The sequence below is a fragment of the Alligator sinensis genome, unplaced genomic scaffold (genome assembly GCF_000455745.1).
Source record: "Alligator sinensis unplaced genomic scaffold, ASM45574v1 scaffold159_2, whole genome shotgun sequence".
Taxonomy (NCBI): Eukaryota; Metazoa; Chordata; order Crocodylia; family Alligatoridae; genus Alligator; species Alligator sinensis.
The window spans coordinates 1,022,524-1,050,255 of record NW_005841992.1 but is presented as its reverse complement, the minus strand read 5'-3'; the positions used below and the strand labels follow the sequence as shown (position 1 = coordinate 1,050,255).

The 27,732-nt window shown below is 40.1% G+C and overlaps 1 protein-coding gene across 3 annotated transcripts in view; it reads left to right on the top strand.

Annotated features, from left to right (window-relative positions):
- Positions 1-26,698, top strand: part of HOMER1 (homer scaffold protein 1) — a 155,214-nt gene extending 128,516 nt beyond the window's left edge. For 2 of the 3 annotated variants that reach the window (XM_006021417.2, XM_025201396.1), the window contains 3 exons: positions 8,673-8,783; positions 10,884-10,964; positions 23,420-26,698. In XM_006021417.2, coding sequence (XP_006021479.1) covers positions 8,673-8,783; positions 10,884-10,964; positions 23,420-23,608 — 381 coding nt within the window. In that variant the 3' untranslated portion in view covers positions 23,609-26,698. Of the gene's footprint in view, positions 1-8,672; positions 8,784-10,883; positions 10,965-11,067; positions 11,683-23,419 lie in introns of those variants that run through there. The other variant, XM_025201397.1, reaches the window with a different exon arrangement.
- Positions 26,699-27,732: the final 1,034 nt, after the last annotated feature.

Below are 27,732 nucleotides of genomic sequence, written 5' to 3'. Positions count from 1 at the left end.
GGACTCGATGATCTATTGAGGTCCCTTCCGACCCTAACATCTATGAATCTATGAATTTGAGTATTTTTTTTAGCTGACATCAAGAATACACTGCAGTACAATACTGTAGGAAAAATTAATTTTTTCAAAAACACATGAAAATGTTAAAAAGGATGCATGCAGATCTTTTCCCCTTCAAATCTCCAAAGAAAATTTCTCACAAGTTAAATGATTCCAGTCAAGATCTTAGCCATGAGTTATGAACTTGTTCTCCATTAATCTGCTCAGAAGCACTTTAAACAACAAGGATTTCTCTTAATAGTGTTTGAGGAACATTTCTACATACTATTGATAACTTTCTTCAGTCAGAAAGAGATGAAAATATTTGACAGTTCAGAAAAAGAAATACAGCAAAAGCTTTGTTATCCGGCACCCATGGGGAATGGGGGGTGCTGGATAACAAAATATACCGGTTAATTCAGAGGCCTGAACAGGCGTCTTTGCCTGTTTGGACCACCACCCCTCCCACCGCACTGCCTCCCCTCCCATGGGCCCTGAGGGACAGGGAGGCAGGCCCCGCACAGCCTGCTATGCCCTGGGCTGTGGGGGCTCGGCAGCACAGGCTGCCTTGCCCCAGGCCATGGGGGCTTGGTGAAACTGGAAGTGCCATGGTGGGCACTTCTGGTTTCACTTTTACCTTACAAGCCAGCATGCCGGTTAATAGAGCATGCCAGCTTGTAAGGTGCTGGATAACACAACTTTTACTGTACTGTATTTTCTTGCATACAACCTTTACCTCCAAGATTGAGGTGCATGTGTTAAGTGGGGAATCTGAATTTCTGACTGAGATAGAACACCCTGCTTTAATTCGTGCTTCACAGTGCAACTGTTGCATTACTATTCAGGCAGCTGAGGGAGTCAGTTGATTTAATGGTTCATGGTTCTTCACTCCAGAAGTGTTAACAGTTGTCTCTCTTTTTTAATGGTCTTGATGTTCCACCAATCAACCTAACCTTTCTTAGGATAATTCTGCTGTGTGCTAGCTGCTTTTGGTCTTTCTCTCCCTGTTTCACAGCTTTGGAGACTCTTTAGCTCTTTTGAAAATCATAGCTCCACCCATGGAGACTAGTCCTCAGGAACATCCAGGGCTTCAGTTTTAGCTAAGCAGGAAAGGGAGGATGAATAAACTGAAGATTAGGTTCTGTCCTCTCTGTGCAACCATAACTCTGAAAAAAATCTTTTCTTTTTTTCATTCTGCCTTTCAAAAATGAGGTGCAATATTATATCTTAGGGCATGGTGTATGTTAGAAAATATGGTGGTTTTTTTTAAAAGGAAAGAGCTGATGAAGAAAAACACTAAGGCACCAATAATACCATTAATCTCAGTTAGTTATCTCTAAGAAGGAAAATATTGTATGTATGAATAAATTATGAAAGTGCTAACCCCAGATCCTATCTTTGCCCTGCAAAATATGGAAAATACTCATTCAATTTTTGCATGCTACCCCAGAAGTAAATCATTATGTGGAACTGTAAACATGTAAGCATGTAACTGAAATTTTAATATTATATTAGAATTTAGATTAGATCCTAATATTATATCAGAACATTACATTTTGGAAGCATGTAACTGAAATTCTAACATTATAAAAGCCTTTGTCTGTCTGTCTGTCTGTCTGTCCATAACATTTTATTCACATTCTGATTGGTTGCCTGGAACAACCAATCAGAGTACACCAAGAGCGTTCTGGACAGGAGACAGTGGCGCGGTGGAGCAGTGCCATGATGTCAGGGCCAGAGCAGCTGGAGCAGGGGGGCAAGGCTGGCACCGCTGACCTGCCCTCCCACCCCTGGCCCTGCTCCCTGCAGGTGGCAGTGGCACAGGGTGCTGGCTGAGGGGGATGGAAGGGATGGCAGGGCAAGCTTCCACCCCTGCTCCTGGGAGAAAGCAGCTGCATGGGGTGGTGGGTGACAGTGTTCTGTCCCCCCACCCAACCCCCTGTCATTCCTGATGGGCAGTTGGCTAGTAATAATAGAAATGTATAATGAAAAAATATACTTCCTAGAAAATTCTTCAACTAGAAGGAAGAAAACAGAAAACAAGAAAAGAAGGAATATGGTTAAATTCTTGGGCCTCCCTGGAAGAGGAAAGTATTCCTAGTTCCATTTTTTTTTTATTCTAGCTTTCTAGTTTACGGAACATTCCTAAGAAATAATATAAAGCATGCATACAGTACATATTGGTTGAGAGAGACCTCAGCCAATCCTATGTGTTTGTAAAATACAAAAGTTGGAAAAGTATCTTAGTCCTAGTCGCTGGGCAGGCTGCGGCAGCGTGGGATGGTGCATGGCAGCGCTCCATCCCTGCCCACCCACACATACCCCCTAGGCCCTTCTCAATTACCCCCAGGGGCACACATACCCCCGGCTGACAACCCCTGCACTAGTTCAAATTAAAAGTTCACAGTTTGGTTTTATGGCACCAAGAAAGAAATTTTTAAAAATGGAAATGGAAATTAAGATGACAAAATAGGATGACAGAAGGAATGGTGGGATGTTAATGAATGTAGCAGTTCATCCACTAGAATACAGAATCTTACACTAATTATAATATGATGCCTATTCATGGATGTTTTCCACCCCCAAGTCTGTCGCTCTCAATTCTGCTTACTCCAGTTACTCTTCTAATGACCTGAAGTGATGTTACGTTTTACTTGAATAGTTAAAAAGCTAGATAAGTATAACTTACAGCCTAGCCTGTAATTAAGAAGCAGCTAAATATTAGCTTCCTAGTACTGTATGGTTAGCATGGTGAGATTATAGTTTTCATTTGTATTTCTATATGCAGTTACTATCACTCTCATTTATTTATAGCAAATGTATAAATGGGCCATTTGATATTTTAACATTTCATTTTGTGTCTTTGTCTCATAAGTGCATACACAGTTGCTATAACCACGTGCAGATTTTGAACAATTCTTGTGTATGGACCCTTCTAATCTGAATTTATAAGTGGGTACTGTTGTGCTAGGAACTGCACGAACAAGTGAAAAAAGACAACCCCTGTCTCAGGAACACTATAATCTTAAATTATGACAAGAGACAGGAGAGATGGTACAGGTAGCAGGAAAGTATGCTGATGTCAGAATTGTACACAAGGCTTTGTCAAGGTGCATTATTTCAATTTTATAGTTATATTCTTAAAACAGTGTTTTTTAAAAATAAAATGAATTAAAAATGATCCTTCTCCTTATGAAAGAGAGGTTTCTGTTTCAGGATGGGTTGTAGTTGATTTCTGGTATTTCATGAGAACTTATACTCACACACCACACAGTGATCTTTATCTCTCACAGAAAAAAATCCAAACTACAATAAGAAAAACTAAAAAGCTTGTCCTTTCAGCAAAAGATATTTTCCACCTGGTTTGCCTCTTCCACTTTCAATGCATACAAAATGATTTTTAATATTTCTTGGACCACTAGTCATGAAAACAAATAAATTCAAGCTGAAACAAAGGAAATAGAGCAAATATATTCTATCCAGATCATTGCCTTAGGCTTTATTCTCTGTTACTGCTGCATTCAATTGTACATTTTTCATACTGCATCATTATTTATCCCATCTTACTTTACAGATTTTGGAGTGGGTCACATACAGCTTTTTTCCTACAGGCATTTTCTTGATGGTGTTCTCTTCTTGCATATTCTTGCTATCTTCTCAAAACCATAGAAAACCAATAATTTGAATACCTTTCTTGTCAGAGTAAATGCATTTTAATAGTGGATCTGTTGTCTAGCTTGTAATTTTAAGGTCAAGATCCACAAAAGATTTTAGGCATGTGATCAAATAATAGGAGGAAGGCATCTACATGTCTTTGTGGATCTGGGCCTGAAATATTAATTTTTCACTGATAATAAACAAAGTTGTTAGCAGTAATGTTATTTTCTTAACATAATCAGTGAAAGAGAGACATCAGATTTATAAGAGAAGAATACAGCAAAGTTCAGACAGTGTAACTTATAGGTTGCAGTAAGTATAAGATAATGTAATATTATAGAACTTGTTTTATTTGCTTCTTCTTTCTTTCACTAGTTCAACTGCTAGCTTTCATGTGCCCAGCCACCTTGAGGAACCACATTGTTGAGTGTCCAAGCTCCTTCTTCTTAGGGATAATTAGGTGCCTAAGAAAGACATTCTTAGAAGCTAGCAAGCTGAGTGGAGCTGGCCATCTAGCCACTATAAAATGCTGAGGAGAAAGGTGGGACATTATCCTGCTTTTCTCTGACAGTTAGGTATTTCCCTGCACTTGGGATTCACAGCTGTTAACCTTTTTTTGAAGACAGGTCAGATATTTCTCATGAAATAATAAAGGGGAGAAGGAGGTAAAGTGGGGAGGTCCTTGTATCTGCAGATCAAGTTCCTCCTCCTCATGCTTTGTCTGATGTGGAGTAAAACTTGAATTCTGGTCTCCCACCTTCCAAGTGAATGCTCTAACTGCTAGGCTAAAACATACTCTGGAATAGTTCCTGTTGAAGCTGTTACACTTCATGTAAATAATTAAATATTCATTAAACCAGAGGCTAGAGCCCAAGAATCCCAGATGAGTGCTATAATCATCAGGATGTATAACTGTACTCACTCTCTCTGTGGGGCATATTTGATTATTTGGTCAAAGTGGAACAACTTTGCCAAAGGTACTGATATTGATCCACCTTAGAAGACCATGCATGCCATTGTAGAGCACACATTTAGAAGGTGAGAAGGTTGAGGTACAAGTCCCCACCCCATACCAAGCAGGAAAGGATGGATTTGAACCTTGGATTTCCACATCCCAGTTTAACACTGGAGACCATTCAGATATTGGGTTTAAGAGACCTGCTCCCACCTTCATTCAAGGGAAGTTAAGGGATGCTTGAAAATGTTTATTAGATTACACTAGAGGTGCACCAATACTTCGGTCTGATGTCGGATTGGTACCAATATAAAGAAAATTGTCTGTATTGGAAATTGGCTTGATGCGGCCAATAATTTGGCAGATAAATGTTCATGCATGCACACAGCCACAGCACAGTACTCAGGCAGCGAGGAGCAGAGCTGCGTGCAGGTGGTAAGTCTGTTGTGGTAGAAGGGGAGGGGGGAAGGATGCAGTTCCTTGGGGTGAGGGGCTCTGGAGCATGTGCCCCCAGATCTGTGTGGGGTGGGGCGAGGAGGGGTGGGTGGTCTGGAGCTGGGGCTGCAGATCTTGGGCTGCAACCATCCCAAATTTTGCCATAGCCCTGCTCCCAGCACCACCGCCACCACACACCTGGTGGAGCACCGGCTCAATGCCCCACCTCCACTCACTTGCCAGGAAGAAGCTGGGGCTGCACCAGGCGTGGCAGCAGCAGTGCTGGGAGCAGAGCTATGGCAACATTGGGGGGGCTGCAGTCCCCTCAGTAGCCCCTGCCCTGAGCCCAGCCCCCACTGAGAAGAGCCCAGCACAGCCCCCCTGCCCCATAAAGATCTGGGGGCACACACACCCCCATGCCCTCCCAGGGTGCAAGCAGCAGTGGGAGCCACCCCCTGATAAGCCACGGCTCCATCCCACACCCTGCCCTGCCCTGTTCCAACTGGGCAACGCCTGCCCCTGCCCCCTCCCTCACTGCAGGAGACATTGATCTGTCCCCGCCCACACACACCTCTTCCCTCCCCCATCCCCTTCTACCACAGTGGACTTACCAGCTGGACTCAGCTGTATTGGAAATCGGATCCATATCAGCCAATATGCCTCCTTAAAAATCAGCTATTGGTATTGGCCCAAGAAATTGCTATCAGTGCACCCCTAGATTATACCCACAGACAAGATAACTGAAGTTCTGAAATGCTTGTCAGTGCCAGTGGCAGAATTTTCGGGATCAAAGGGATTTTAAGTGGCAGCTGAACAGGGATATTGAGAATATTGTTGCATCTAAATGCTGCTTTTTCATGCCCAAAGTGTTACTTAAGCCATTAGGTCCTTTTGTGCATTTAGCTCAAAGTGTTTGTATTAGTCACACTTCTTTTATTTGTTTTTTGCAGTGATAATGATGAAATACATTTATTAGCTGCTGTCACAAATATCCTAAAGAGATTCCTATCTTTGTTTAGTTACAGTAGTTTGAGTTATTCCTATTAAGTGAATAGTCATAGAGCTTGCAAATTTTAAAAACACAAATAACTCTGGCATCAATTTTCTGATATGAGAGCAGAAGATTCTTCATTTGGAAGAATCCCAGCAGATAAGACAGTTCCATCTACCTGACTAAGACTATCCTCCCGGAAGTTGTGAATTATTTTGTCTTTTGTTTTATATGGTGGGTGTGAGAAATGTACACATTACATTTCTACCAGAAGAATCACTGCTCTCCCAGTAGAAACTATGGGCGGCAAGTGTTCATTCAACTTCTCCTGTGGAGAGGGGAGAATGCCTCCTGCAGGAGAAAGATCTTCCAGGTATCAACTTGGAAGATCTCCCTTGCAAACAAATGCCGGAGTAGGGGAGAGGAGGGGACCAACAGCCACTGTTGCCTGCCTCTTCCCAAAACAAATTTCTCAGAAATTTTCACTACTAGAAATGAACACCCATTTGAGGCCTACGTAATCTTACGTTTCCTTTAGAAGTCACCTGTGCTTGTCATGGAGGTTACTGCTTTCCCATTGTCTTTGGGGAGAAAAGAGTACTTGTCCTCCTTCCCTGTTTCCTTTTACTTTAATCTTTGATTACCCTATTTTTCCTTATTCCCTTCCACCAGCAGACAAGTTTTTAAACCTGAAAAAGCAGTTTATAATCTGGGATTGTTGACATAACTACAGCTCTTGAGACTGTAAAGGTGCTACTCCAGAGTCCACTAATAGGCCACTTTATCCCAGAATCCTGACTCCAGGGAGCAAGAAGGGTCAAGTTATCACCTGCCTTTGCCTCTGACATTGCTGTCAGCCACTGTTTCTAATTCTTGCCTTCCTAGGCCACATCCAGATGAGTGCAGCCATGCGGTATGTGGTGCCACAGACACATCTGAGGCACCACATACTGCATGTTTTGTTGTTCTCCGTGCTTCAGGGAAGTAGTGCGGAGGGTTTTCTTGACTCCTGGATATCCAGGGGTCAAAAAAACCTATGGAAAAAAAAAGCAGAGTTGTGCACATGGCAGTAGTGTGCACTGCCCAAAGCCGGAGCCTGACTGGCCAGAGCCACACTCCACTACCAGCCAGTCTCTGCGTGGCAGGCTTGCCACTGCTGCAGCCCTGGGAGGCCCCCAAAACCCCAAGTAAGGCTCATGGCCCCAGCCTTCCCTACCCCTCCTGGGGTAACTTGCCATGTGCCAGCACACGTGTGCCACAGGTGTTCCCCAGGGACAACTAGTGACGGCACATGGTACACTGCCACTAGTTTCTAGGGAACAAAACATCCGTGCACATCTGGATGCAGCCCTAGAGTGTACTCAGTCTTCTTAAAGGATCATCCATACAATTTCATAGAGGGGGAAGCATTTTTATCTTTATATTTTGGTAACTCACATCATGTGTATTGCTCCAAAAAGCTTTTACACAAAATTTACAGCTGCTACAAAGAGATGTAACTCCATTGGCTTCAGTAAATGTATACTGATCGAAACCAACTGAAAATCTGGCCCTTTTTTGTGACATGCTTCATAGTTATGGAACACATGCATTTGTATTTAAGTAAAAAAAGTAGTAATTATGGTCACTAAAGGATACTGTACTTTTAGACTTAGGGTGGAAATAGCTCATCTAGAAAATTGTATTTTCAGGCTTTGTGCAGTAATATTTTAATGTTATTCATTAATAATGTGGCAGCATTGTGGAAAAAAACCCTCATAGTCGCTCATCAGTGGTCTGAAAGTTTTATGAACATTGACATTTTTATGTAGTTTATGACAGTGCAGATTGTAATTCATAGGTGTACAAAATATGGCCCATTGTTCTCTCAGACATCATTTGTCTCTGAATAAAAGGCAAGCTAATATCTCTTCAAGTAAAAATTTGTACATGCCATCACTATGTGTTTTATCCAAGGACAAATGGAAGGAGTAATCAAGAGAACTGTATAGGACAGTGCCTGTAGCCACTGGCTTTGTGACCAGTAGGGGAAATCTGAAAATATGAAGAAGTTCAGATGTTGTTAGCTATGTGTGAGTAGGTAAGTATGTAGTATTAAACCTTGTATGCGATTCAGAAATTGAAATTGAGAAAAGTTAATGGTTCACAAGGTGTACATTGTGGCTTAGTTGGTTAGCATGGTACAGTATTAAGAACTTTAGAAGGATAGATTAGATTAGACAAATTTGTGATCAGTCTTCTAACCACCTCTAGAAAGAGGCACTGCTGCTTCTTCCATGAAAGTTTTCAAAGCAAATACATTTCTATGTACAAATGGCTTTTTCATACTATAGTATCTTTAACTCTCACAGAAATTTCAACAAAAATTAATATTTCAGATGAGGCAAATACTACGCATAACAATAGGGTAAAGAATTTTGTACTGATTTTCACAAATAACATTTAATTGGTTTAAGTGAAAATTATTGTTCAAACTCGAAGCATGTTTCAGCAGATGTACACTTCAGATATAAGTGGTTATGCAAAGAGGCCATAGTACCTTGAAATTCCATTGTCGGTTCATTCTTTGTCTATTGTTGATATTTTTCTCCATAGGTGACTGAACTGGAGTGTGTGAGTAGTCAAGCGAATGCAGTTCACACGCATAAAACAGAATTAAACCAGACAATACAGGAATTAGAGTCAACACTGAAGAAAAAAGAAGAGGTATATACCAAACTTTATTCATAGCAAGGAAACTGGGTTAAAAAATATGTTTTATAAAAGTTTTTATTGTTAAATTTTAAAGCTCTGGTGAGCACAGAATTCATTCGTGTGTGTGGAATAAAATAAAAAGAATTCTTTTTTTTTTTTGTTGCCTATTTGAAACTAATATTTTTTTCTCATATATTAACTATCACAACTATTGTTTGGAGCTGGTGTATCTAAGCCAAAAATCTACCTTTAGTTCTGTTCCATTTCCTCAACTATTTCTTCTTGCTAAAGAAACCATGCACTGAGGCACATACATCATTTCTTCACAGCAGCAGTCCAAGTGAAGCACTCCAAATTCCATCTGTAGGCAACTGGCATCTGTAAAAGTATTTATTTTAAAACACAGCTGCAAGTAATACGTTCCCTTTTCAGAGAAGCGAGATTCATAGAAAGAAATTTAAAATAGACCCTCTGTTTTAAAGTTATTTTTATATTGCTTATTTATGAGCCCTGAAAGACCTGTCCTTTTCTTAGAGGTACATTTTATCCCCTACCTGGTTCTGCTTAATGTGCCTTCAGGCAGGTCCTGAGCCAAAAGCAAGAAGGCACGGGAATTAAAGAACATCTGTGAGTTTGGGCCTCTCAGGGATAGCACCTCTACCCTCCAAAATGACTGTGGTAGAGTTGGAGTGATATTGTAGCTGTAAGGGTCCAGGAAATGTACGAAAAGCAAGATTTTTTTTGTGTTATCTTTTTTGGGCCAACTATATAGCTGGATATTAGATGAGCTTTCAGGATATTGTGCCTTCTTTATGTTTGAGCAGAATGATAATAATAAGAGAGGTAGCTTGGAAGTTGAAGCGAGAGGGAAGCCTTGGTGGTTTCACCATTACAAAGAATAGAAGTAAATAGGTGCAACAGGCATTGACATGCTCGATCAAAGCACTGGTCCATCTGTTCCAGTAGTGGCTATTTACAAATGCTGAAGAGAAAAATGTAGGAAACCCTGAAAATTGCATTTGTGAAATAGCCTTTCCAAATGGAAATTTCTTCCTACCTACCCGCCCCCCCCCCCCCCTCCCCGCACGCCTGAGGTACAGAACTGCACTAAATATAGACATTGGATTTATGACACATTATAACCTGCCTGACATCTGACTCCCCAGGTACCTCTCCACTATTCATCCCCCTTCTCTCCCCCCCCCCCCCCCCCCCCCCCCCTTCCCCAGCTGCATGAGTTAAAGATTGGCTGAAACATGGATGTGTGTCATTTTTTAGCTTATTGTCTTTTAATTCCTCACTATTGTAACTCTATGCTGTTGTTACTCCTCTCAGGTTATGTCTGCAGTACAATACATTCCCATGCAGAGGTTTCTGAATCAGATCAGGGCTAGCTTGGCTACTAGAAGTAGTTAAGCTATTTTAGCCTGTGCTGGAAGTGGGTGAGGGAGATTGGAATGGAGCCTCCTTGCTTCATGTGTTCCCCATCCCAGCTACCTCATCTGGGGTCTTGGGGGGAACTGGGCCAGGTTCCGTGAAGTGAGGGGGCTCCATTCCACCCTAGCCCCCCACCCCATTTCTGGCTAGGCCTCTTGAAGGTGGCAGCATTAGCTACTGGCTGCTTTGCCCGGCCTGAGCTGGAGGTGGGAGGGGAGGTGGAATTGGAGCCTCCTCGCCTTGCGGGCCTGGTCCAGCTGCCCCCCAGTACCCCAGCTGGGGAAGCAGGGTTGGGGAGAGGGGCAGCTCAGCAGACTCCTCAGAGTTGGATTGCGTCAGGGAGGGCTCTAATTCATGGCTTTCTTGTAAAGTGCCATGAGTTAGAGCGAGGCCTTGGACATCTATAGGCACCCCTAGTGTCCATGGCTTCTGATACAGGTTTTCTTCCTTGCTACTGACATACTGACAACTCCCAACCCACAACTGGATTTCTTTCTTGAAGAGGAGGAAGAGTACATTACTATACAATATAATAACATTTTAAACAAAAAGTCAGGCCAGGATCACAATTAACAGTCACAATTAACTCATTTGAATGATTTGGACAGAAGAGAATAAGTATATTATGTGTAACCTGAGTTCAGGTCAGGTAATATGTTGTTTTTCTTCCCTCAGGAAATAGAACGATTGAAACAAGAAATTGACAATGCCAGAGAGCTTCAGGCACAGAGGGACTCTTTGACCCAGAAACTACAGGTAAGCTACACTATTGTGTATATTAATTTAGATTTTTTTTTCAAATGAGCAGTGGGTGGATGCATACATTTATCACATATACAACTCTCTTCCTCCTGGCTAGATTCAACCAGGCCAGCAGACAGGAGTAACTTGCCTATTCCTGAAGAAGCTTGGACCCGTCTGTCCTTGGGAAATTCACATCAAATTGCCATCTGCCCTAGTTTTCTATTTTTTAAGGAGAAATCAGTTTTAGGTTGCAACTGGAGCTCCATGGAAGGCACTCTAGTAGAGGCTGCATAGAATTTGTTCTGCATTAGTGCATATTCTGACTGTATCCGTACATTAGCCAGTGCTTTTCCCATTTGGGTTCTAGTTGCTTTCCACAGGCCTCCTCAGCACACTTGCTGCCATGGAGCATTTTCCTCAGGTAACCATTGTGTAAATGATTTTGGAGTTGGACCCATTAGCAAATTGGAAATGGGATATCCACCATTTTACTTCTCAAAGTCCATTTAAGTTAAAACCCACGTGAAAATTGTTAGACTGACAGTTCAGTAGTCTTCAATCTAATGAATAACTAACTAAATCCAAGTTGCTGGTCTCTGTCTAGGTCTTTTTTTAAACTTTTGTTACTCAGGCAACTGTAGAAACAAAACTCCAATGTAGGAATAATACAAAGAAATTCTGTAAAGTTGAATTTACTACATCTTTAAAAAGAAAATATACAACAGCTCTTATAATTTATCATGTATTATTGATATAATGAATATATTAATAATAATAAGATTCAGTAATTTTCTGCACAAACTAAAACTTTCTTTACTGGGGCATTCAATAGATAATCCAGTAGGTCCAAAGGAATGTTATCACCTACCACAGTAGTTATCACTGTGGTCACTTCCTCCCAGAATATTTGCACCTCTGGGCACAACTGCCACAAATGTAAAAGAAGCCTCTTTCTCCTCAGCCTCTCCAGCATGATGTATTAAGGTGCCATCCTACCCTGTGTTTGTTAGAAGATATGTGTTCAGTCTTAGCTGGAGATAGGTACCATCTGTGGAGTATTTTGTAAAAGTTTCTTCTTGTAAAACAGATATAGAAGGTGCTGTTTTTCTCTCCATTCAGCCATCTCAATATTTTTCTCCAAGTCTTTCCCAAGCTTTCATTTGCTAAGTCTTTTCTGTCCATCTCTTTCTCTATTAAAATTGCATATACTTTAGATCAGAGCTGTCCAACCAATGGTCTGGGGACTAAGGAATTAAGTTGCAGCCCTCAGGCTCCTACCCATCTGTCCCTCCCCCATCACTCCAGAGTCTTGGGGCTCCCTCTGCCTGTCTGTGCTCCAGGGGGCAATGCAGCACAGCATGAGAAGCAGAGGGTGAGGTTGGGACCACGTGGACATAAGGTGCAGCAATGCAGGGAAAGGAGTGCCCATGTGGGTGTGTGGTGTGGCTGGGGATGTCCATACAGCATGCTGTCCAGGGGGTCTGTGCTTTGCCCTGTTGTGGTCCATGTGCAGCCCCCGCTGGTGCAGCCCACAGAGTGGGCAGCCCCCAGCTCCTTAGAAGTTGGATAGCCCTGATTTAGAGAGAATCCTTTTTCTGTGGTCTCAGTTTATTTTTGTTAACTAACAACAATGTTAGCAGTTTTGGCAGAAGCCAAAATCTGGCTGGTGATAAAACTGTTTCGTCATTTCTAGCAGAGATGGGCATTAATTGAAACCCTGTGCCCAAACTTGAATAAAGTGTAAATCTTGGAAATCCTTGTCTGAGTGGCATGCCTTGTGCCCACATTTAATTCCTAAAGTAAGTCCTTACATATTTAGCTTGAAACATATCAGAAAGGTACTTTTCTGTATCTGTATCTGTTCTGTGAATAGTAGGTACTGTCATTTTGGCACTTCACTTAAATATTTACATACATATTTAGTATTATTTTTAACTGAACAATCAGTATCACTTCAGAGTTTTGCATATCATTTTTTGATGGACTTTTACTTTAGAAGATAAATTGGAAGATAAAAATAATTTAAACAATGTAACAAGATTTTTAGTTAAAATTAAAATTATCAAAGGGGAAAAAAAGAAAAATGTGTTTTTTCGTTATTGGGTAAGTACTTCATTAGAATGGTTCCATTTGCCTTTTTCCATTTGTGGTAGTTAGAAGCAAGTGTCCCACAAATTCTGTTTCCCTTTCAAATTTGCCACATGCAAAAATGCATCATAAAACTAAAGTGAAGTGATCTTGCATGTTATTTGGATTTTATCGGTCCTTGGGCCTGCACTGTTCAACATCTTCATCAGCAACTTGGACGAGGGGGTAAAAAGCACCCTGTTCAAATTCGTAGACCACACTAAGATGTGGGGGGAAGTGGGCACACTAGAAGGGAGGAATCGGCTGCAATCGGACCTAGACAGGTTACAGGGGTGGGCGGATGAGAACAGGATGGGTTTCAACACTGACAAGTGCAAGGTGCTGCACCTGGGGAGGAAGAACCAGCAGCATACGTACAGGCTGGGGAACTCCCTTCTCGTCAGTGCAGAGGTAGAAAAGGATCTTGGAGTTATTATAGATGCCAAAATCAACATGGGCTGACAATGTGGTGACACGTTAGGAAGGCCAACCGTACCTTGTTATGCATCCACAGATGCATCTCAAGCAGGTCCAAGGAAGTGATCCTCCCACTCTATGCAGCGCTGGTCAGGCCGCAGTTGGAGTACTGCATCCAGTTCTGGGTGCCGCACTTCAGGAGGGATGTGGACAGCATCGAGAGGTTCCAGAGGAGGGCCACTCGCATGATCAGGGGGCAGCAGGGTAGGCCCTACAAGGAGAGGCTACGGGACCTGAACCTGTTCAGCCTTCACAAGAGAAGGCTATGCGGGGGGATCTAGTGGCCGTTTACAAACTAGTCAGAGGGACCAGCAGGCATTGGGGGAGTCCTTGTTCCCCCGAGCACTACCAGGAGTGACAAGAAATAAGTCACAAGCTGGCAGAGGGTAGATTTAGGCTAGATATCAGGAGGCGCTACTTCACTGTCAGGGTGGCTAGGATCTGGAACCAACTGCCAAGAGCAGTGGTGCTGGCTCCTACCCTGGGGGTCTTTAAGAGGAGGCTAGATGAAAACCTTGCCGGGTCATTTGACCCCAGTAGTCTTTCCTGCCATGGCAGGGGGTCGAACTTGATGATCTGCTTAGGTCCCTTCTGACCCTGCCAACTATGAAACTATGAAAATAGGAGCATTAGTTAAATTACAAGATCTTATAAAAGAAAGTATTTGGTATTTATAGCACATCTGATTCAGGGTGAATGATTCCCTTTTAATTATTATTAAAAAAGTATTTTAACTTTCCTCCTTCACATTTCTGTTTAATGAAAATAATTTGCTTTTAACTTGAAAAAAAATCTTTGTAATATTTTGCCTCCTACAGATTCTTTCATATGGAAGTAAATCTGAAAAACCCTATATTAGAAAATAAATTACTTGGCTAGTCATGTTCTGTATTTTATTTACTTAATACTTCAGATATTTGTGCTTGGCTAAACATCTCTTATAGCAAATTTTATTTTATTTGATCATGGAGAGAATGTATAGGCTTGTGTTCCATGTTACTTTGGAGCTCTGGAAGTGTATGTGATGCCATATTTCATCTGCTTCACTTTCAATATAAAGTTTTGCTCTCTTTTGGAATGACGTCAGAATCTGGGAATATTCTGTGAAAAAAATTGTGTAAGTGCAGTGCTACGGTGGTAAATGCAGCACTCAAAGTGAGGAATCTCAGAGTTACAGTTGAAAAATCCTCCTTAAATGTATTTCATCTATAAATTATTCATAACATTATTTAGTGTATATACTGATATATAATCCAAAAAACCTTCTATAGCCTGCTTAAAAATGAGTTAGTAAACAGTACACCAGGTTGCTGTAGGCTTTTTGAAACAGGAGTTATCTTTTGGTGGTGTGTTTATACAGTGCCCTGGCCTTTGACTGGCAAACTACAATTGATATATAATCATATGACTACAGTTATATAATTGATATATAATATATTAATTGAGATTATAAGTGTGTATGTGTGTGTACACGCACATACATATAATATTTAACAATTTAAAGGAAAGCAAGCATAAAGAAAAAGATGATTTATAAAATACAAAATTCAATATCTGGAGTTTTGTACAGGTTTCTGAATTTGTTTTTCCCTCATCTAAAATGTTTAAGGGATTACATCATTCTAAAGCAGAGGCTCTTAAACTGGCCCACTGAGCTCTAATCTGCATGCATGTGTGTACAGGACTTGCAGTACACATCATAGTGCTGACCCAACTCATTTTCTCCCATTACAAATGGGAGGAAGGTGGTCTACAAAGAAAATGTCTCTATTAAAATATAGCCCACATAAAGCTGGAAGGCAGGATGGTGTGACGGGGGCACGTTCAGGGTCGGGTCTCAAGCTGGCCTGGCCACCTGTCTACGGGACAGTCTGCCCAGTCTCTCCTGCCATGACTTTGCTATTACAATAAACTGGTAGTAAATGCGGGAGGCTCCCCTTTATATGCCCCAATGCCAGGGGGCACTATCCATACCTCCCCTATACCATGGCCCATGCCTCACAGATGGCATCCAAGATGTTATCATATCCTGGCTCCTAACTCTGGCCTCTCTCATTGGACTTCTTGCCCCTCACTCATACTGGGCTCCTTGCCCCACACACACAGTCAGGGCTCCTAGCCTCTGGGGTCCTTGCCTCTTGCTAGGCTCCATGCCCTTTCCCAAACTAGGCTCCTTGCCCCTCATTCACTCTGGGCACTTTATCCTACTCTGTAGCCGCTTTGGTCCTGCTGACCTCCTTGCCTGATTACCCACTAGGATCTGGGGGGCTGCCTCACCTTTCACCGGGAAGGTAACTGGCCTGGCATTTCTGGGAAACTCTCTTGCCACAAGGAGCCCCACCAGGCCACCTTACCCAATGCAGTTTCAGGTCATGCCCAGGCTCAATGAGGTCTCCTCCATCCCCATAGCCCCTCACCCTTACCTCCAGTGTGTTCCAGGAGCAGCTCAGCCCAGTGTTGCCTCCTTGGTTGCTCAACACAGACTGCTGCCTCTCTGGCCTATGTTTGAAAATGGCCACCCTCATCAGGCACCTGGTGGCTGCCTGCTCCTGCCCTTAAAGTGGCAGGCACCAAAAGTGCACTGCCACAGATGGAAATAGAACATCCTGCATTTGTGCCAGGGGGCTGGATTAGGTGGCCCTGGAGGTCCTTTTGGATGCAGTGTTTCTATAATTTTAGAAAGAAAAAGTATAAATAGTGCCAGTAGTTTGAGATATCCATAACATTATGTTTGGTTCAAAATCCTTGAATGCAGCCATCTAAGATTAAGTAATACCCTCCTTTGCCACATCAAGAACTCAGATATCTTTGGCTAAGTTCTACTTATCCCTACAACTCAGACAGCCACAGTTGAGACCTGTCCACTGTGGAACACATTTTGAAAGTGAAATGACAACATTTAGATTGTTTTGCGCTCTGGAGCCAGCTTAAACTTTAGAACAATGCATTAGATGAACTCTGATGTTAGACAGCTCCAGAACTAAAATACCTTTAGTTCTAAGGTGTTGCTCTAACCAAATCAAGGTGTTGATGTAACTGTCTTTTCCCAAATCTGACAGCAAGTACTACCCTGTATGCAGAGGAAAAGTTTTAAATGTCCAGGGTAAAAAACATTCAATAGATTTACTTCAAATGTGGTTTATTCTGTGACTCTTATTACAACCTGGAAAACAAGTTTGATCAAGACTAGTTCAACCATTTTTCCATATTCTTGATCAAAATATATGAAAAAGTCAGTAATAAGGGTGTTTTTAAAACATACAGTTTACCCCAGTTTAATCAATTTGTTCAAACATTTAAAAAAGAAAAACAATTGTTTCTGAACTGAGACCGAGCATGGAAATTTTCAGTAGAAAAGGAATTTGACAGAATTATGGGAAACTGGAAAAGGGAATTTAATAGCAGTTGGAAGTTAATCTAGAAATAGCATGCACAATAAATTCATTGTAAGATCGAGTCAGAAAAGAAAAAGACCTGGAGACTGGAACATCCTTGGCAAGCTTATTTGGAGATGCAACTAAAAGATAGGTAGTGCTTTATAACTCCCAAATAACGATTCTTTCCTAAATATTATGCTACACAAACCCAATAGCATCCTTTGGTTTATATTTTCAAAGCTAAATGGAATACAAAGCACTTCAGTTTAACTAAAATCATATATAAAATCATATAATAAAGACATCAAAGGATTCAATTAAGAATTGCATACTATGACTTTAAAACTTGTTGTTGACTGTTTCCAGCCAGTTTATCAGAATGTAATCCTCTAGTTCCTTTCCCACTCCCTCTGCTTATCTAGCATTGGCCTCTGTGCCATTTCAGCTAGTCTCACTGATGTTGGTGCAAAAATCTTCTTTACTGTAGTTCTTGCAACCTAGACTGACTTTTCGGCATCTTTCCATTTCATTGATCCATCACCTAGACTTATCTCTCTTGCTTTAGTTTTATCTAAAATTTGTTAATACATTAATGCAGGGGTTCTCAAACTTTTTGATACCACGACAAGGGGGTTGCAAACTTCTCTTCCCTCCCTAGAAGTGGTGGCACGGGGGGCGGGGCTGATGCTGCCACTGAGCACTCCATGCTGCTGCTGCATGTTGCACACCACTTCCCCACACCCAAGTCCAGCCAGCTGGCTGCTGGGGACACCTGTGCCCCCCACTCATTGACTGGCTGGCCAGAATTGGGTGCGGGGATGTGGTGCGTAATATGTGGCGGCAGCATGGAGTGCTCACTGGTGGCAGCAGCCCTGCTCCCCACACCACTGCTTCTAGGGAGGAAAGAGAAGTTTGCAACCTCCTTTTAAGTTGCCGGAGGGTCACAACCCACAGTTTGGGAAACTCTGCATTAATGTAACAATTATGTTTTGAACTACAGCTGATAAGGAGCATGTTTGCAAAATAAAGTATCATTGGTACCAATAAATATCAGAGCATAGATTAGGGGTATAGATTGTAGCCATGTTTGTCTAAGGACATACACAGACAAAGTTCTTTGTGTAAATCCAGTATCTTATTAGATCAACTAAAATATTTTTAAAAATTCTTCTTTGCAAGCTTTCAGGTACAAACACCCTTCATCAGGCTGAAGAAGCGTCTGCAGTTGGTTTGTGCTCTTTCTGGGTGGAATAGAATTGAAGCCAGAGGCCAATATGCATGCAAGAATGTCAGTCAGTGAAAATGCAAATTGAGGCAGTCAGTGGGTGAGAGACAGGTGTGGTGGGGGAGGGAGGGGAAGGGATGGGAAACGTAGACCTGGTGATAAGAATATAGCTGGTAAATAGTAGGGAGGTTACCTGGGGTATCTGAGGTTAGGCAGGTTATAATGTGTCATAAATCCAAAGTCTGTATTTAGTCCATGATTTTTTGTATCCAGTAGGTTGATGAAAATAAGTTTATAGGCTCTTCTGTAAAAGGTGTTTTGTAAATTCCCTTTGAAGATTAGAACTGAGAGATTGGAGAGAGTGGTTTTCTTTTGACAAGTGTGCCCCCACAGGTTGTTGGATATTCTTGTCTTTGATAGATTTCTGGTGTGCATTCATTCTGGTGCACAGTTGTTGTTTGGTTTCTCTTACATATTTTCCATCAGGCCATTTAGTGCACTGGATAAGATATATTACATTTCTGGAGGTGCAGGTGTAAGATGGTTCTGTTGTGAGGTGTAGTTATTGTGGCAGTGGTGGAGATATGTTGGCAGGTTTTACATTTCTTGTCATAGAATGGTCTGGATCCATTTGGTGTGTTTCGGGATGTAGGAAGTTTGCTTCTGGTGATGCGGTTGGTGATGTTCATGCTTGTTTAAAGGCTAGGATGGATGGTTCTGGGAAGATCTCTTTAAGAATTGGGTCTTCTTCTAGTATGGGTTGCAGTTGTTTGAGGATTTTCCATATAGGTTCCAGGGAGGGGTGATATGTCATAACTAGTGATGTGCGATTCATGAGGGTTTTCTTTCTGTACTGCAGCAACTCTTCACATGGTATCCGGATGACTCTTTCAAAAGTTCCACATATCTCTCTGGAGGAGTGTCCTTGTTGAGTAAAAGCCCTTTTGAGATTTGTGATTGTCATTTGTCACAATTTTTCCAACTATTTTAGTTGGTCTAATAAAAGATATTGGATTTACCCAAAGAACCTCGTCTACCAGAGCATGGATTAGTAATCTAGTGTTGATCAGGAAAGAGAATAATCCATTAATGGAAAGAGTCCCATTTGGGAACACTGTCACATTCGCTGTTTCAGTGGAAGGTAAGCACTGGGCTCTCACTACTTACTATTTTCATTGTCATTATAGAGAAGGCATATGCAGCGAGTCATCATTACATATTCTCATAATAAGTAACCAGGTCTCCTAAGTTAAATTATATAGAAAATCAGTTATAATACTAATTTAAGAGGGAGCTCCACCCAGCTCCACCCTCTAAAAAAACCCCACAGGGCAGAATCAACTTGCATATGGACCTGAGATACTAGAACAGGCACAAACAGTTCTCTGATTGTACCAAAATGAGATTCATTACAAATAAAAGTTAAATCAGACATAAGGGAATGGAATACATGTAATAGATAGCTGTCCCACAATTCCTATCTGCAAAGCAATCAGTCTGAGAAAAACCTACTTGTAATAGTAGATACTAAGTTTTAGCATATGAACTTGTAATGCAGTGCCGTTGCCAAAATGCCAGTGCTATTTTTGGATGTATATATGGGAAGGTCATATGTAAAGCTGTGGGAGATAACATTTTTCACATCCCAGTACAGCTGGCATATCATATTCAGTTCTAGTTTCCATAAATCAGTATACAAAATACAAATAATGGCAGAAGAAATTTACAAGGATTGGAAGAAAATATTTGATAATGAAGTATTCATAGTTTGGAAAACAGAAGACAAAGGGACATAAACAGTGTATAGGTACCCACAAGTTAACATTTTAAATAAAATAAAGGAAATGTTCAGTCTCAGGAGAAATTTAGACAAATACCAATGGATAAAGGTAAGGAAAGAAGATGTGTAAACTACATCTTGGACAAAAATTCCTAACTTAAAGCAGTTGGATTGGATTATAAAGGAAGACATTTAATTCATAGGCAAATAGGCCATTATTTAGACTTGGATTATATTCCTTTTCAGTTGTGCTGTTATTTAGATGATATTTAGACACCCATACATGTAGATGTCATTTGATTTGCAAAATGTTCTGTTACATTCCATGACCCTCCCAAGTTATAGAACTTTAGGATCTCTTCGTTAAGAATGTTCTGTTAAGGCATCATCCCATGGCATGTAGAGTTAAGGAATATAAAAGGCACTAATAGAAGGAGATAGAGGAGGAAAGTACAATAAGTTCTTTGAAAGAAAGAAAAAGCCCCCCTAGAACTGCGCTACTGGGAGATTTCTGAAGTGTTAATGCCTTTTTAAGCATCTGTCAGTTTTCTTGGCCACAAGGGGCCTATTCTTTACTGCATTGTACTCTTGTAATCATTTATGAACAATTTGGTATTGTTTTAGGCCACGTCTATACTTACCTGGTAGGGGTGTGCGAAATGGGCCCTATTCAATTTGGATTCAACCCAAATCGGGGACAGTGATTAGATTTATTGATTCAGATCACTGTCCCCGATTCGATTCGGCCAAATCTGAATCTGAAGATTTGATGCTGATTCGAAGAATCAATGATTTGGACATAGACACAGCTTTAAATGTTTTTTCTACAAACTTTGAGGTACTAGCGCAGCTTGTGAATGCTACAATCCTGGGGTGGATGGAGCATCCCACAGGAGAGGGGGGGGACCCCCCATGTGCTCAGCGGCAAACCCAGAGTGGACTAATCGTACTTCTGGTCCACTTCCAGGTCCACCGGGGAGCGTGCTGGGGGGCCCCCCTGCGCTCCCCTAGCTCAGTGACTGGCCACGGGGGGACCCTGGGTGCCCCTCCAGACCCAGGAGGCACCAGTCACCGAGCCGGGGAGGCACAGGGCAGCCCCCCATGTGCTCCCTGGTGGACGCAGAAGTGGACCGGAAGTGCTTCCGGTCCACTTCTGGATCTGCTGCCAAGCGCGCTGAGGTCCCCTGTGCTCCTGTGGGATGCTGCATTCACCCCAGCATTGCAGCTTTCATGAGCCACCTGCTACCTAGAGGTATGTAGAAAAAACATTTAAAGCTATGTCTATGTCCAAATCGCCAAATCTTTCTGAATCTCTCTGAATTGATTTGGAGGATTCCAGTTCAATTCGGAGAGATTAAAGGGTCCTCTGATTTGATTTGGATTTGGAGGTTCGGCCACTGAATCGGGCCAACTCTCTGCTGAATTTGAATCAGGGACCGAAGCTTTGCACAGCCCTATTACCTGGCTCTCCTTGGACAGACAGTGGTAGCTACCACCAAAGGGGAGAGCACATGCATACACAGGAGCCTCTGGTTGCTCTGCCAAGTCTTACTCCACTTACTTCCCTCTATGATAAAGTATGGCCAAGGACAAGAAAACCATAATCCTGACCTGTGGCAAGGAACTTTGAGCCCAGCTCATGAGTTTAGGAGACACATACAAATGTAGTTTAAGTCTTGTTTATGATTTTCCTAGCCCGTGTGAGCTGCTTTGATGATCTGTCCAAGGTGCTGAGGGCAGCAGCTGTTCTGACAGGTGGGGTTGGGGGTCTTTAATAGAGCATTGGGCACATCAGCTTTCTCCCACTATCTGCTCTAGCATGAGATTCACCATTCCCCTTCCAGAGAGAAGCTGATTACACTGACCACATACTTGTGTCCAAAGGTACATACTGTTTGACTTGTTGTGTCTCTGCTTATCCATCTTCCATTGGTACACAGCTGGAACCTTATCAGTGGAAAACTTCAATATATATTTCTTAGATTAGGTTGAGATAAAGAAGAATATTGAATAAAACAGTGGAGGGCGAGAAGGGCAAAGGCAAAGAGGTAATCAGATAGTGGAAGGGAAGAGGTGACTGCCCCCCTTGGTGTGCCTCCTGCCCCCTTGGTGTGCCAGATTGCCCTTTTTAACAATAATTTGAAATCTGATATTGTAAAAACTAAAATGTAAACTATTTATAAAAGCAAGTGACTTGTAATAAGCATGGTGTTAACACACAGCTGCTGAAAATGTAAGTGGTCTCCCGAGAGATGAGAGAAGGTGTCCAAGGAGCACAGAAAACTCTGGGAAAAATATTAAAACATATCATTAATAAATTATTAATCTCATTTGTTCATCATTATAAACTTCCCTTGTGCTTTTCATAGAGGCAGGTTTATTATGCTGACAGAATGCAGCTAATTTTCCTGTGAGATTTTTAAAAGGTGTTTCAGTGGTTGAAATTTAAAATTGATACAGATTCAAATGGCAGTGAATAATACCAGACTCCAAGTAGGTTTATGCTGGTGACTGGCCAGGAAGCCAAGGGAATCAATTTGCATACAGTGGAGCCACTTGTAACCACCCGCCTCTTTAATATGCAGTCCACAGTGAATAGATGTTCCAACATGTGTCCCATGAAGATTCATGTGGCCTGGATTTGAGCAGCGCTGTCTACTGAGGGTCGTTTTCCTGTAAAACAGGAAAGAACAGAAATGTGGCATGTTTTAATACCACTGCAGCTTCATATAACATTCCAAGACTTTTCCACCCCTTCAAGCCACCTGGTAGTTAAGAAGACCTTTTATGTAGATGGTTGCTCAGGAACCGTCTGCTCTTAAACAGCAGGATAATTACATTCTAAAGTGTGTTCCTCCAGAACAGAGTATAAGAACATTAGCTCCAGTAAAATAAGTTTCTATTAATAATCGGTTGTTGTTGATTAAGGTATTATTTATTTGACCTTGATATTAGCCTTAGTCAATTTGTATTGTGAATTACCATATGAAGTCGGCTTGCAGTGGGATACTATTGATTCACAGTAAAGTTGAGTTCTGTATAGGATACAATTTATTCTTTTTATTGGGTGGGAATCCTATCCTTGAGCAATCTACATATTCTAAATTACAGAATGACAACAATAAAATAATCCTTTCAGAAACTATTTTCTGTAGGTAGCATGTTGATTTAATCCTGCCTTATTGAGTTGCTCACATTTGATGCAACAGTGGCAGTCAGTGGCAGAATTAGGTTATCACTGTTTTCAGAATGTCATGTTCCTTGAATTTTGTACTGAAAAATATCAAAGGAATTGTTCTGAAACTGTTCAGTGATATCTAAAAAAACTGTTTTTAATTAATTCTAATGAAATATTGAAAATAACTCAATTGTGGCCTATTCAAACTCATATTGAATAAGCAAGACATGAATAACAGTAGTAAGAGAAAACTGCATTCTGTATATACATGGTACATTAACATATTATGTATTTTCTCTGAAGGAAGTAGAAATTCGAAACAAGGACCTCGAAGGACAGCTATCTGACCTAGAGCAACGGCTGGAGAAAAGTCAGAATGAACAAGAAGCTTTTCGCAATAACTTGAAGACACTTTTAGAAATTCTAGATGGAAAAATCTTTGAACTAACAGAATTACGTGATAACCTGGCCAAGCTAATAGAATGCAGCTAAAGGAAATTGGATTTCAGTGCCAATCATCTTAAAGATGCACTGTCTCTCTTCATAGGACTATGTTGGGCTCTGCATCAAGTTGCACAAAATTAGAAAAATGCTTCTCTAAGAGGGCCTGTTTTAAATTTGAGTAGTATATTTCAGTGTAAAATTTAGAATTCACATTGTAGCTAGTTGAAAAACAAAAAAACTTGAATTACAAATTACCTCCTTGTACATTATTGGCCATAGATAACTTGAAAGATATTACCAGTAATTTAATGCAATCCTTTTCTAATTATTAGCCACTGGAAGAATTAGCAGTGTCCCAGGTCACAGCCCCTTTTTGTGTTAGACACAATGTAGATTATCTGCTTTTTTATTGATTTAAGATATCTAATTGCTGTGTTTTGTGCAAAAACTTAGTGATGACAGCCCTGTCTTTTGTTGTAATCTTAATAATTTCTCAGGATATTTTGCACTGTTGAGAAGCAGTGCCATTACCAATTAATTCTTGCCAGGAGTGAGAGAGAATTGCATCTTTAATTGAAACATAGTTAAAATAACTGCTTGTATAAAGTTCTTCCTTTTTTTTATACTGGAAGATACTGTATTTCTTTAATGAAGTTCACTCTGGTGTTCTATAATATTGTCCAGTGTATGGTTTACTTTTCCATATTAATTCCATGTATTTATAATGAGATATTGTCTCACATTTTGTTACACATTTTGAAGCCAATCAACATTGGCAGGTGAATCCCTGAGAAAAAAAAAAACTTTTTAAATTTAAATTTGGCATGCACAGGTAAATATAAGTAGCCAGTCATTTATTACCTGGACTTATTAAACATCACATATAATTAGTATGTGCAGTTTCCTGAAGATGTTTTATTAGCCTATTTCGCAAGAAATCTTTTCTGAATGGGTAATGCATTTCAGTTTTGTGTAATAATGGCTAGTGGGAAATACTGTTTACTATAGATGATGTTAAGGATGTGGAGCTATTACAAGAAGATTACATTGAGTTTGCTCAGCCAAGAGAACTGTTTCTAGAAGCTTTGTAATCACAGCAAATTGAAATGGAGACATGCTTATTCTGTATGGGTCTTCATGTCACATTTTTCTCAAAACCACACCAGGCAATATTCTGAACTGTTAACTAGGTGTTTAAAAACAAGAATTGAATTCAATAATCCTCAGTGAACAGGTTTTAAAGTTGTTTTGATGTAATTTTAACAGACTTTTGGCAAACATGCATTTCTTTATATACAATATTTATTTTAAGAAAACTCTTTGAAAGGTAAACCAAGTGTCATATGTCTGCTTGCTGAATGGGGATTGCATCAAAGTACATTCTTACCATCAATTGCCTGTAATGTTGGAGAGGACTTTTTTAAAATGTATGAATGAGTATCAGACTCAAGAGTCTAAAGATGCACTGACCTTTTGTTTGCGCCCCATATTAATTTGAATGTTAAACAAAAAAATACTTATTAAATTTGTACAATGGACAATTTTCTCCATTTACAGACTGCTATTCAAAACTAGAAAATATAAGTCTGTTTTATGTGTGTACTCTATGTATATACCGTATAATACACACACATTCTAATTTATATTTGAAAGAGAGAAAAATATATTATTTATTTCTAAAAATCATTTTTCTTTACCAGTGATTTATCAGGTGTCTCCTGACAAGTCAGGAAAATGGTTTAGATAAAACACTAAACCAACATGTATTATACTGTATGTACTGTACACACCATTTAAGTTTCCTCCATATTTTTAAGGTATTTTCTCACCTATTTTATTTATTAAGGGGGAAAAAAGCTTAGTTGGGTGTGCTCATGGTTGAAAACTTTCTGTGGTGAGCTACATATTTTCATTTGGTGGATTTTGGATGATAATATGAGTAACTTCATCCAGTCCAGGTGAGCAGAGATCACCAGGTTTTAATTTACCTGGAAGTATTTGGGCTGATTCTTTTGTCACTTACATTAGTGGAAGCCACGAGCATCTTCAGTGGTGCCAGTGGCATTATACTAGGACTAAACTGGTGTAAGGGTGAGGAAAATCAGTCCCATTAATGCTGAATGGACTTAAGTAGGATGAAGTAATAATGTAAACAATAGACTGTTGATGGCAAAATTATGTAATATTATTTTAATGATATTATCAACATTTTTAAAAAATCTGATGTCATTTACATGTGGGAAAATAGCTAAAAAAATATTTCCACTTAAATTTTGTGTATGTGTGTGGTACATAAGTATTTCTATGTATACGTACACACACACGTGTATATACAGTACATGGAACAATTTAGATGTGCACATTTTTAATATTTTCCTATTGAAATGAAATTTAAAATTGGAAATTAATATTTGAGAATTTCTTTTCTCATACACTAGAGCTGCTTGATTTCATTTTTTTTAATAATAAAATCTGCTGAGGGCTGCACCTTTAAATTCCCAAATAGTCATCAAACATGGATATGGGATAAGGTGGACATAAGTGCACATATAAATAAAATCCTATTGTTAAGAGTATTTTAAATGTTAATTTACAGTAGGTGAGTGTTTAGAAATTGTAATCTAAAGTTCATATTTAGGTGGTTATACCTACTGTAGCCTCTCCACTTCTGTATCAAGATAATGGTTTGAATATTTGAAAAATTAATTTTCCCAGAGACAGGTATTATGCATTGTATTGACCTTTAGAAGAAAGTGTGCGAATATATATGCCAGAAAGTAGTAATGGGTACTGGAGCCTGAAAATTTTAACAGAAACATACACAGGAGAGGAGAGCAATCACATTGTGTATAACTTGTTATATGACAACTATGGAGTCTTGTAAAAAATGCAAAAAAAAAAATCCCAACAAAAACAAAAGAAAAAACAAAAATACAGTTTTTATTTTGAAATACACTTGCTGTTCTCTGGAAAATGTACTTTTTCTCTTTTTTTTTTTTTTTTCTTAAATCTTTTTAAAGTATTAAAACGTGTGCAAATGATAGCAGCAGTTACCTTAATCCTTCAGGTGCTACTGGATTTTGCATTAGCGTGTCATGTTGTGAAATCCTGACTTTGACATAAAAAGTTTTATAAGTATATCCTAGTCTGGAAAGTTAGTTTTTTAATTGTCTCTTTCAATAATCCATATGCTGGAATGATCCAAAAGTTGTTATCTTTTATATAGATGTATTTAAACCTGCCAACATTAACACAAACCATAAATTCTAGCTCTCAGCAAACTTCCAAGGAAAATCAAATAATTAAACAGCAATGGATGTTACATGAAGCAAGGAAGAGGTCAGATTTGATTTATGTAAAATCTGTAAGAGGGAATACTTTCAGATAAGTTGTTTAAAGTGGCGCATACAAAGAGGCAATCAAAAATTGAGCTGGCTGGGACTATTGTTTTGATGCTGACATTTGTAGAAGGTAATTTTTATTTTAAAGAAAGAATCAAAATCCTTCAATTAAGAAAGACTATTTTAATCTCTTTCCTTCATTTGCCAATTTAGAAAGTTTTCCTTCTCCTAACTTTTTCCTGCCAATTAGAGCTTAAATCCAGGTTTAACTTTAACAAATGAGTGAACTTCAGTTTGTTCCATCATCATCTTTGTTTCTGTGCTAAAAGGGCTGCTGAATAATGCATCATAAGTGTTATATTCTTTAAGGAAGTTGCTTTCAGTCAAGTACACAATCTGTATCAGGTTATCATCATGAGCTCAGCATAGGGGCCAAAATGGAAAAGGCTGCAATCTTTTCTTGTCATTCACAATTCTGCAAGTAATTAAAAATGATGATGAATGCTTCATTGGATTAGAATACAGCCATATCTAAATCTGATTAGAGAATGGCTTGGAACTATTAGTGATAGTTTGAAAAAATCAGACCCACTCTGGGCAGAGGTGCATGTGCACTCACAGGAAATAAAGGTGCCAGTTAGGCACACCGTTGTACACTCATATACTCAAAACAAGAAGATTGTTTCTGATTGGCTGTTTGCACTTTCTGAAAGTGTTGAATCTGTGCATGAACTTACAGTGGTACAAAGCTGGGAAGTAGTTGGTGACTAATATTTCAAAAACCTCTAATCACATTTGATTAAATCAGTACCTGGATTAACTCCTACTCTA